This window comes from Arvicola amphibius, chromosome 1 (assembly GCF_903992535.2).
Source record: "Arvicola amphibius chromosome 1, mArvAmp1.2, whole genome shotgun sequence".
Lineage (NCBI taxonomy): Eukaryota > Metazoa > Chordata > Mammalia > Rodentia > Cricetidae > Arvicola > Arvicola amphibius.
Genome location: NC_052047.1, coordinates 83,051,118 through 83,063,832, shown reverse-complemented (window position 1 = coordinate 83,063,832; position 12,715 = coordinate 83,051,118). Strand labels below are relative to the sequence as shown.

At 38.7% G+C, this 12,715-nt stretch overlaps 1 protein-coding gene across 2 annotated transcripts in view; it reads left to right on the top strand.

The window, feature by feature from the left end:
• Aftph (aftiphilin) overlaps positions 1-12,715 on the top strand; it is a 68,710-nt gene that overhangs the window by 35,554 nt on the left and 20,441 nt on the right. For both annotated transcript variants that reach the window (XM_038328241.1, XM_038328233.1), the window contains exons 3-4: positions 8,445-8,596; positions 11,604-11,730. In XM_038328241.1, coding sequence (XP_038184169.1) covers positions 8,445-8,596; positions 11,604-11,730 — 279 coding nt within the window. The remainder of the gene's footprint in view (positions 1-8,444; positions 8,597-11,603; positions 11,731-12,715) is intronic.

The following is a 12,715-nucleotide window of genomic DNA, read 5'->3' as shown; positions in this document are numbered from 1 at the left end:
TATTTATAATATCCAGTCTATTTGTATTTGGCAAAATTAGAAAATACTCTATTATCTATTATTTTGGTGAGTCTAAAGGTTTATACTTAATTTGATTTCTGTCAGAACTAAGGAAAACTGTAAGTTAACTATTGAGTCTTTAATGCCATCAAAGACCCCAGAAGGATGAAATGTTTGTTAATGACAGAGACATCAGGCTGCCTGGACAGTCATCCAGAGTTCCTCTGTAAAGTTGGAGTATCCAACTCTGGCCTACAGGCCTAGCATATCTGACAAACTTTCTTGTGAAGCAGGGAATTTTGAAGGACTGCCCTACTTTGTCTTGGCAAAGTTAGGCAGTCACCTTTTCTTTTTTTGCATCCTGCTGGTCCAGTTTGGACAGTATACTTTGAACTTTTGAGGCAAGAGCAGTTTCTTTGCCCACATGACTAGCTTTTTCCATTTAAAATAAACTATATACAGAATTTCTTCAATGCCCATCATCTTCTCTGAAGTAGATTGGTACTGTCAGGAGCAGATGTGTCTCACAATCGTGAAAATCCTTAGGTTATTAATCATATTAAATGCCCATATTCTGTAGGTCTTTGAAGTGTTTGAAGATATCTACCTACCTGTGTATGACCTTGAAAGCATACCTAACATGCCTATAAGTTGACTATTATAGATGACCACTAGTCTGTATTTCTTAATTATACATTACATTTTTAGATTAACTGTATAAACACAATACCTTAAACAAGAGTAGAAATATACATACAGTATAACAAAATTAACTTTAAATTTGTATCAGTAAACCAAAATCCATACCAATGTAAAATATTTAAGATTAATAGTTCTTTTTGGATTAAAGTAGATTCAATAATCTACCCTTTTATCCTATCATTTCTATATCCCCTCTTTTCTTTTTAGAACGAAATCCCTGAATCTAATCTCCTTTGTTCAGCTTTTTTCCTGACCATTAATAATGACAACTTGTAACCACCCCCACCCCCTTAAATAATAGTAAATATCTGTAACTCATCTTTTAGGAATATGTGTGTAGTTTTCTAGACTGCTTCCTCTTCTTTGTGGGTGCTGTTATCTTTGGGGATCCTGAGAAAATTTAGGATTATGGTTAAGTCCTGACTAGAATATTCTGTGAGGCTGTATTATTTCAACCAAATAACCTTGAAGCTGTTCTGAATGCAGAATTTTGAAGAGACCAGATCAGAGACATTTTGAAATGTTGTATTACATGGACCATCGATTTTCTTTGGTGGTTGGCCTCCTTGCTCTGAAAATACATAAACTTTTGTTTTGTTTTGTTTTTCAAGACAGGGTTTCTCTGTCTATTCTGGAACTTGCTTTGTAGACCATTCTGGCCTTGAACTCAAAGAGATTCACCTGTTTCTGCCCTTTTTTTTTTTTTTTTTGGTTTTTCGAGACAGGGTTTCCCTGTAGTTTCTAGAGCCTGTCCTGGAGATAACTCTTGTAGACCAGGCTGGTCTCGAACTCACAGAGATCCGCCTGCCTCTGCCTCCCAAGTGCTGGGATTAAAGGCGTGCGCCACCACCGCCCGGCTCTGTTTCTGCCTTTTGTGTGCTGGAATTAAAGGTGTGCATCACCACACCTGGTGTACATAAACTTTTAAAGGATATATACATATATATGTATTAATAATACAACTATAGACTGCATTGTACACAAGTCAGCCAAAGATGATTTTTATTTCATGTTTGAGCAGGTAAAATATACATCATGTGTCATGTAGTTCTAAGGTTTATTTGTTTATGTTTGTAGTCAGATTTTTCAAGGAGTCTTCCTCGATCAAACCTGATTTTCCTTAACTCTAGAATGAATCCATAGCCTCTCATTTTCTGTGGAAATAAAAGCATAACCTCTCCCCCAAAGTAACATTTTTTGACCAAATTTTGAAGTCAAGATATTTTTAAAATATAGAGGTTGGTTTAATCTAGTAGTTTTTATAATCCAGTGTCTCTTAGCAGCCAAAAATTTCAAAGACAACACAATAATATACAGAATCCAGGTTACAGGAACACAGTAAAGACAGATTCGGATGGGGAAAAAAAAAAACCTGAATCTGTCTTAACTGTATTCCTGTAACCTTTTCTACCTGCATGAGCAAAAACCCCAAACCCACCATAACAGTGTACTAGTGGAGCTTGTGCTGGTAGCTTAAGTCCATAAGCAGCAGTTAAGAGATGCCTCTCTGTACCACCACCTGTGTGAGAGACTACAGGAAACCCACCATGTGGCTTAGTTTATGGCATGCAGCCAGCTGCCAGGAGATGCATCTCTGTACCGTGGCCAGCATGAGAGACACAAGACTAGGAAGCCAATTTTAGCTCCATTTTTGTGTGTTTAGAACCTTTTTAAAGATTTCCAGGTCTTATGTGGATCTGTCCCCACATTGGGCACTATGTAGGTAGAGTTTTCCTGCCCCACAACCACTATAAAATAAACACACACTGAGGCTTATATTAATTACAAATGCTCAGCCAATATAGCTCAGACTTATTACTAACTAGCTCTTGCATTTTAAGTTAACCCAATTCCTTATTTACGCTCTGCCATGTGGCAGTACCTTTATTAGCGTGACATGTTCATCTCCTGCTCCTTCTGGCTGGTGATTCCTCTGACTCTGCCCTTCCTCATCCCATCTTCCTCAGTTTGGCTTTCCTGACTAACTTCATCCTGTTCAGCTATTGGCAAGTCAGCTTGTTTATTAAACCAATCATAATGACGTATATCCATACTGTGTAAAAAAATATCCACAGCAGGTTGTACTGATTGATACAAGTGCCATCTTACCTATGCACAGAAACTAGAGCTCAGCCCATTGGACTGTTTACAGTTTTATGCATAATACAAGTCCACATGTGTTAGAGTATGTTAGTAAATGTCACTGTTCAGCCAGTCATGTTAGTACATACCTGTAATCCCAGTACTTGGGTGGCTAAGACAGAATTCTGTATTTGAAGCTAGTCTGAGCTACATGGGAGGGGGTGGAGTTTGGACTGAAGAGATGGATGCTCTTCAGAAAGACCTGGGTTAAATTCGCATCATCCACATGGCATGTGGTGATTCCCCTTCAGGCTTTACAGCAGGCAGGGAAAGAATAATCCATGAAGAGACAAGAATGAAACTCGGCTCAGCCCGATTTTATTGTAACTGGTGCTGGACCAGGACTTCGAGAGTCTGGCCCAGATCTTTTTACTTCAGCCATGTTTTAGCACAGCACATAATTGAAAAAAGTATTCAGATAGCAGTTAACTCAGTCCCAAGTGCACAACAATTTAAGACATGTTTACATGAGATTCCTTACAACGTACATCTGGTTTCTTTCATAAGAATGGGTACTGTTGATTTAGGGTCTAGGGGGCTTGGCTGAGGTAAACAACACCTGTGGGTGTCAGGGTTGGCCTGGCCCTAAGATAACATAGAATCACTTAGGCTGCTATAAAGCACAATTGAACTCACACATAAGAATGGGTTTATGGTTTAAAAACAATGCTGAAGATTTAGGGGAAAGATTTAGAATTTATGTTTAAGTAAAAACATAAATTCTGGAAGATAAGGGTAGAGCCTGTCTCATCAGACAAAGGATCACCAGGTTGTAAGACAGCATCATTCCTAGCATGCCAGGAAGACCAGCTTCACACCTCATTCCTTTAAAAAGGTAAGCTGTATGTTTAACTTTCCTGGCTTCTTCAGTGCTTATCTGTGTGCACAAGATAAGGGGATAGGCTGTTGGATACAGCCTCCATAGGCACCAGGTATGCAGGAGACACACAGACACACAGACAGGCAAAACATTCGCACCATCGCTGCCATGAGGACCAGCCTCTAGCAGCTCAGGGACTGAAGGAGAGCCACGGACTAATCACTCAACGTGACTTTTCTATCTGAGGGAGTAAAAGTTAACTCTCTGGGGCCTGCGAAAAGGGACAAAACTTAGCTTTCTCAGGCTGGCAAAAAAGGGAACACACACACACCTTTATTGTCTCTCTGTTATCTTCTCTCTCTAGTCTTAGTTTCTTTTCTTACCTCTATCTAGATGTATCCCTTCTGTCTCTCTTGAGTTCTTCCTTCTAACTAACTTAATATTTTTCCTTTTTATATCCAGCAGAATCTCTCAAGCAGCTTTTATATCCAGCAAAATCTTTCAAGCAGTATAAAAATTACAGTGTGGTTACAGTCTATTTTTAAGTGAATGATTACAATGAATACAAGTAAGAAACAGCCTGTTTTCCCTGTCCCTCGCATGATTAAACATTTTACGTATTATAGGTGAAAAACAAGTTGTCCCAAGAACCCACATGTATTCATGTCCAAGCGACTTGTTATAGATTAACAGAGTGTAAGCAAAACAAGGTATTTCCTCGGCTCGGCCAGTTCTTTTGCTGGTAGACTGCATTTTGCCTTTAGAAAGAAAGGACCAATCATTTTATTATTTATCTCAAAAGGTAATCTTTTAAGAAAGCTTAGAATAATCATAAATCTAAACGTTTGTATGAAAAACACTCAGCTCTACTTTAAATCTTCAGAGTGCATACCCACTCATCAATAGTTTTTTGTTTGTTTAATTTCAGGAAGCTGAGGGCAGAAATGAGTACAAGGAATTAATCATCATCAGCCCATCCTAGCAAGTCAGTCAGCAATAGCCAGACTGCCATTGTTCTTGTTTGTCTTTAAATTGTTTTCCAAGACTTTTCACCACAAATCCATTAACGAAAACATCTTAACCTAACTTTAAGATCTCTATTTAAAACTTTGTTTCAGCTATGTTGCACACTGAAACTCATGAGCATATCAGCATTAAGATTAAAAGAACTTGAGCTAACTTAGCTTCTGGGACACAGCTGTTTTTCTTAATCATTAACTAAGCCACAGTCTATATGTCTTCTCAAAAGAAACAAACTGTGTGACATTTCCTTGTTCTTATTTTCCATCCTCTCAGCCCCCACGTTGTCAGGGGTTGAGGCAGCACCATATCTTGCTTTTACTAAAGACCCTCAGTCATCAAAATCCTATTGAAACTAACACTATTATTGTATAAAATCATTGCTTCAGTTAAACAGCTTAGTAGGAAAACATCTTCTTAATAATCCACAGGTAAAAATGCCCAGTAGTTAATCATACAACATAAGGACCAGTGGGGCTCTCCACCATGCCTGATACCAGAGAAAAATGGCAGCGGCAAACATGGGAAGGCACAGCAGTAGCAAGAGACATTCTGGGGCCCAGACTCTCAGGGCCTTGCCTATGGGGACCCATCAGGACCTTACATGCTGGTGGCCCACCCCTGAAGTCAGTTGCCACCTGCTGCTCCTCTGACATGGCCACTGGCAAAATACAACTTAAATATTATTTAAGTCACAATTTAGATAGTAAGTTACAACTTACAAAAATTAGGTGATGCCTCCCTTATATCAAAACTAGAAGTAAATGTCATGTTGTATACTCTGCTTAGAAATAGTTCATATAAACTTTAAAGTAAATCCAAATTTAATATTTTACTTGAGCAACTCTAGCCTTTGACGTAATGACTTTTTGCTCAAACTATAATGGTAAAGAAATGGTTGTTGGGTCAGGTGGTGATGGCTCTTTAATCCCACACTCGGGAAAAGGCAGAGAGGCAGGCGGATCTCTATGAGTTTGAGAGTAGGTTTTCTTTTGCGCATGATATTGGTTGTATTTTTGTACCTATTCTACTTGCCAAGTTATTTAACCTATATTTCATCACAGTTTTAACTTCATTGTACTTTTAAAAGGGGCAGTGGTGGCACACAAATCCCAGCCCTTCAGAGGACAGACTGGGCTACACAGAAAAAGCCTGTCTCGAGAAAAAAAAAAAAAAAAAAAAAGGCAAATGTCACCACAAATTTAAGTTAACCAGAATCTTTGTTGATTCTGTTAGCTGCGTTGTGTTGAGCTCTTTCCCAGTGGCTGGTGCTGTTAGCAGGTCCTGGTTATTTAATATTTATTTATTGTTCTAGTTCAGGGGTTGGCATAGAATGGCCTAGGGGACAAATCTGTCCCTTAATTCTTGCTTTCGTACAAGTTTTACTGGAACCCACTCAGAATTGCTTGTTTAGAGATGGGTTACAAAGCTTAAAGTATTTACTATATTACTGTCTGCTGAAAACATTGCTAACCCCCATTTTGCCTCATCTAACAAAAGATTGGAAGCAAATGTATTTTATATCTAATTCTAAAGATACGTAAAACTCAGTTTTAAATATTTGATGTAGTTTATATCCTTTGTGGAGAAAGGCTGAGGAAAAAGAGGTCGAAGTCATTAGGTTAATGGAATTTCCTCCCTCAAATACACTGCAGTCATTTGAGCGCTTGTTCATTGCTAACCTCAGACGCCTAAATTACATGTAGGATTGCCCAGCCAGTCGAATTTAGGATTCCTGTTTCCTTCTGGTGAGAGGTTGAGTCTTTTCCCCCATCCCTTTAAAAAAGTAATGAAGATGATACAGTAAAGATTGAATTTTCTGGTAAATAAAATGTAATCCTGGGTGAGTTTTTATTTACCTTCCCTGCACAGGAGGAAAGTGCTCATCAGGTTTCCAATTAGATAGTTATCTGATCTCTTTCAGAGGCACGTCTGTCCGTTCCCCCTGTTGAAGCCCGTTAGTACTGGGTCCCCTTGACAGGCTCGAGTTTCAGGAGCCTGGGGATCTTAAGTCCACCCTTTGCTTTAGGTTCATAATTGAAAGTGAGACTTGTTCTCATCTCACATGACTACAATGAGGGCGTCAGAGAACTTGGCAGAGCTAGCAGAGCAGTGCCCTGAGACTAATTATAAACGATAAGGTTTTTGCTCTAGTACAGCTTCCAAAAGGGAGATTTGAGCGCTTGGAAAATGTGATTATGGAAATTATGCCCTTTGTTTGTCTTTTTCCTAGTTACTGACTACAAAAAGGAGAACTCAAGTGTTAACTTGTTTGTGTTGGTAGCCAGGAGGAATTTTGGTGTGGTATTTTTCTGTTACCAATTTCAGTAGTATATTTAATTTTCTGACAAGCTTTAAGTTATAACAGTTGTATTTCTACTAATGTTTAAATAATAAACTTCTCCCAGTTTTAAAATGTCATATATGTATATGAAACACAATTAATGGAAATAAGGTTGCATATATACAACAAATTACAGTGGTATCTCCCCTAAAAAAAAAAAAAATCACTATTCTGAATCCAACAAATTTGAATTAATTTAAAAAAAAACTGAAAATGCCAAGTGAATTTATCTGTTTATTTTATGGTAAAAGATACTCTAATAAATGTTCAGGCTTTATCTCAAGGTAAGTAAAGAAATGGAATTTCTAGAAGATAATGCATAATATTAAAAGTGATAAAGAGCTGTTGAATTTTTTATTAGTAAAAATTGAGACACTCAGGCCAGCAGGATGGCTCAGTGGGTAAGAGTGCTTGCTGCCAAGTCTGAAAGCCTGAGTTTAATTCCTGTGATCCATGTGGTAGAAGGAAAGAACCAACCCCCAAAGGGGACCTCTCACCTCCAGATGTACACCGTGGGCAGCAGTCCTCCTCCACCGCTGTGCAGAAAATAAATAAATGGACAAATAGTGACTTTATTATCTTTAAGTCTGTGGAGGTGTGTGTTTGCATATGGGCATGGGCATGTGAGTGCAGGTGCCCAAGGAGACTGGAGTTGTGAGCGACCTGATGTAGGAACTTGGGTCCTCCAAAGAGCAGAAGTGCTCTGAATGACTGAGCCATCTCTCCAGCCCCACCTCCAATTTTTTTGAGACACTTTTTTTTTTGTAGTCTGCATTTGTTGCAGCAGAGGTATTTTTTAAAAAAAAGCTTTCGTGGTTAAGTGTTTATGTCAAGAAAATGGTTCTGATTAGCTGCCGCAGCCTACTTTTCCAAACACCCCCACCTTCCTTGGCCTGTGTGTCTCTGTGTTTACTCTGTTCACTGAGTAATGGAAAGAAGATGAATGTTGAGTGGTTTTATTTTCGTTTGGTTTGACCTTTGGAAGATCATTCAAACTTGGAAGTAACTTTCTTACTATACAGCAGAGTAATAACTTTATCTTTGTAGAGACTGTAGCAGACTAAGACACTATATGGAAAGTACTAGTGGATGCTAGATACTTCCCTAGTTTGTCACCTGCTGCAGCAACCACTGATTGCGTAGTCATTTAGAGTAGTTGTTGAAGTTGTCTCTGTCACTGTTTTCTGTACTTGAGTGGTGGTTTCCTTTATTCTAAAATAGTAGATTGTTGTGTGTGTGCACGCGCGCGCGCCAGAGAGAGAGAAAGAGAGGACAGAGAGAGAGAGAGAGAGAGAGAGAGAGAGAGAGAGAGAGAGAGAGAGAGAGAGAGAGAGAGAGAGCGAGAGAGCTTGCACTAAAATTATGACATCATTATAACTGAAGAAATGAAAGTGAACTTTTTGGGGGTTGATTCAGACAGCTTTACTCAACCGGTTGGAGAGAATTTTCGAAGCCTGTTTTCCTTCTGTATTTGTCCCTGATGCTGAAGAGGAAGTTACTTCCCTGAAGCACTTGCTGGAAACAAACACCTCGCAGATAAAAACAAGAGAGGCCTTAGCTGAAAATGGGTAAGTAGTAGATAGTTCTTAGAGAACATAGGCTGCTGGTTTCGGTTCTAATTGTAAAGCTCTCACAGCATTGTTTAAAAATAGTATATCTGTAGCCTAATCATGCACTAAAGACTTTAGAAAATATCCCTGTTTCTCTACTTTTGAGATGTTTCTTTTGAAGTTTTTAAATTAACATTCTAATCAGCCAGTGTTATGTTACCTCCTGACTACCTAGTGCGATAAATGAGCTGTTTTTGTTTTAGGCAATGTCTGACTATAGAGCCATAAAAAGCCACACACACACACACAGACACACACATACACACCAGGCTACACTCAAACTCAAGGACCTCCTACTTCAGTCTCCCAGGACTGCGATTCCCACCTGACATCTGTGAAGATGTGTCCCACACTTGGCTTAATTAGAAATGCAGATCTTCTGTTATTTTGTTTTCGTCTTCTTGGGACACTTACATCACAGCTTTTGGTTAATTTTTTTAACTCTTATTTTCTTTTTAACTGTGTAAATACTGTGTACTGCTAAATATGCCCTTGTTTCTTTTATACACTGTCTTCCTAAGCTTTATGCAAGATGAGCATTCCCAAACTGGAAATTTAAACTTTGAGGTACTGTGAAACCCAGCCCTGGGGAACTGTGGATGTGGAGCAGCTGTAGATCTTTGGCTAGCCTGCTTGTATAAGGCCCCAGGTTTGGTCTCCAGCACTGAAAAAGGCAGAGAGGTTGATTTTTGTTTTAATCCACAAAGTTTTGAGCATTGACATGATGTTCAAAAAGTTTGTAATTTTGAGTGTTTCAGATTTTAGATGCCCAACTGGTAACATCTACCCAGATATTCCAAAACCTACCAGTCTGAAGGCTAAAACACACCTGCTCTCAAGCACCTCACATAGTCTCTCCTTTATCTTCTACCCTGAGCCCTAACAGCCTAGTCATACAATTTTACTTGATCAGTTTTTACTTGTGATTAAATTTGTCAGGTCGTCATCCCCTGCTTCACCCTCCACCAATTGTCTTGCTCCTATGTAGAGTGGGTCAGCCTAGGCCTCTGTATACTTGTCATCTCAAGACTTCCTATATACAGTTGGGTGTAACCTGTTAGGGAAAATGCACACAAGACAAAGTTTTACAGTATTCTGTTAGTACAAATTTATAAGTTGCTGCTGATCTGAAATTTCACGATGAAGTCTCTTGATGGAGTCTTCTCACTCAGTATGGTGATGGTTTGTTCTTCAGTAATGAGCACTCTTTATGGTTTGACCTTTATGGTTACCATCTCCCCTTTGCATCTGTTTTCCTTTCCTAGAATTCCTATTAATTATTTGATGTTAGAGTGTCTAAATTTATTTTCTGATTTTAATTTCAAAGTTACTTCTGTTTCTGGGCTTTCTTTTTATAATTTATTATTCATTCTCTGCCTCTGGAAGCATCCTTTTCCTTCTCAAATATTCCCTCTTCCATTTAATTGTAACTTGTAACTTGTTTGTGCCTTGTTGTAGCCTCAGTATTTCTGTTACAGGCTTTCAAAAAGGGCACAAATATACCATACAATAATTTACCTCATAAAATACCAAAAGATGGTCATTGCTGGCCTAATAATAGGATCCAAGTAGTAAAAGACAGCTACTGAGAGCCGTACTAAACTAATGACAGTGCATTGACCTAACTGAGTGTTATATAGCCACTGGCACAGTCAAAGCAATCCCTCCCTGTCCATAGGGAATGTGTTCCAACATCCCTAGTGATGCCTAAAATATCGAATAGTGGTAATCTCTGCACCTGCTGTGTTTTTTTTTCTGTATGTTCACAAAGCCTCATTTATAGATAAAAATAGTAAAAAATTATAAACAGTAACTAAGAGTAGAAGATCACACTGTGATCAGAGTTATATGAATTGATCTTAGCACACATTACTGTACTGTGATATGAGATGAGATATGAGGCAGATACTTATAATAACACCTAATAAATTAATGTCTTATTCTTACTAGAATTTCCTTTTTAATATTTTCATAACATAGATGACCACGGGTAACTGAAAACCATGAAAAAGAAATGGCAATGACAGATGGGGTAGAAGATGCTACTGTACATATGCAGGCCAGAAAATACAATCTGAAAAAGAAATAGAAAATTGCATATTGTATAACTATATAGAGAGAAAGATCTGAAGAACAGTTAGGTGGCAGCATACAAATCCAGCGCTCTAGAGGCTGAGGCAAGAGGAGCCATAGGCCAGCTCTACCAGAGCCGTCTTAAGCCACACGAAGGAGAAAATGCAATAATTGGGAAACTATTAAAATGGTGGATTCCAGGTGATTGTTTTTCTTTTAAATACTAATTTTTTGAAACAGTATCTCATGTATCACAGGCTAGCTAGCCTGGAACTTCCTCTGTAGCCAAGGATGACTTTGACTTTCTGATTGTTCTCCTGGTGCTGCTGGTCTTGTAGACTGAACCACAATGCCGGGTTTTCTCAGTGGGTGGGCATGCACAGCCGCTGGAGCTCCGCCAGTCATGCTGAGCCCCAGCCCTTAAGTGTCTTTCTTTTACAATAAAAAGAACAAGCTAGAACTGGAGAGATGGATGGCTCAGCAGTTTAGAGCACTTTGCTCTTGCAGAGGACTTAGTTTTAGTCCCTGGCACCAACATGGTAGCTCACAGCTTTCCATAACTCGAGTTCCGGAGATCTGATACCCTCTTCTAGCCTCTGAACATATGAGGCACAAATGTGTACACATACACACATGCAGACAAAATACGCATACATATTAAATAAATAAAAATAATTTTTTAAGGGAACAAGCTATTTCCTGGACTGTATTCCTTCATATAAGTTTAACTTAACCTTTCTAATTACTGTTAGTGCTGACTTTTGGTTGCACTGAGATAACAGTTGATACAAGATTAATTGCAATGCATAGTATACTGTCAATGTATTGAAGGTGATGTTTATGGTGAAAGCGCTTGAGTAACCTGTTGTTGGCTTCATTGTGGCCTTTACAGTGAATTGCTGGATGTATGGACGGAACTGCAGGATATTCATGATGCACATGGCTTGAGATACCAGTGGGGTGGCTCCCATAGCAACAAGAAGCTTTTGTGTTCCTTGGGAATAGACACTCGAAACATTGTGAGTTTGTCAGAATCTTGGAAAACCCGTTAATCAACCTATGTATTTTTTAAATTTACTGTTCAGTTTAAGCTGTGATTATCTAGCTCTACAGAGAAATGGTGGCTTGAATGTTCTCTTATTTTGAATGTGGCAATTTCAAGACACTAATGTTCCTCTAAAGTCAGTGGTCTTTTCTTTCTTTAAGATTGATTGATTGAGGCCGGGCGGTGGTGGTGCACGCCTTTAATCCCAGCACTTGGGAGGCAGAGGCAGGCGGATCTCTGTGAATTCCAGACCAGCCTGGTCTACAAGAGCTAATTCCAGGATAGATTCCAAAGCTACAGAGAAACCCTGCCTCGAAAAAATGAAAAAAAAAAAAAAAAAGATTGATTGATTGATTGATTGATTGATTGATTGTATATACAATATTCTGTCTGCTTGCATGACTATACGCCAGAAGAAGATCTCATTATAGATGGTTGTGAGCCACCATGTGGTTGCTGGGAATTGAACTTAGGACCTCTGAAAGAGTTGCCAGTGCTCTTAACCACTAAGCCATCTCTCCAGCCCAAGTCAGTGGTTCTCAACCTTCCTAACACTGTGGCCCTTTAATACAGTTCCTCGTGTTGCAGTGAGCTCCAATCATAAAATTATTTTTGTTGCTGCTTCATAACTCTAATTTTGCTACTGTTATGAATCATAATGTAAATATCTGATATGCAGATTATCTGATAGGCGACCCCTCTGAAAGGGTTGTTTGACCACAAAGGGGTTGCAGCTCATAGGTTTAAGAACCACTGCTCTAAGTATTTTTTTTAGAAAAGTTTTGTTTTTCCTTAACTATAAAATGAAAAATTGGACTGGGTTACATATATACACACATTTATACATGTGCACACATGTAGTATGTATGTCTGTATGAGCCCATAGGAGAGCTTGTTTATTCTGTTCATCATTCACAGTATAATAAAAATATTGTAAGCATATTAGAAGCAATTTCATG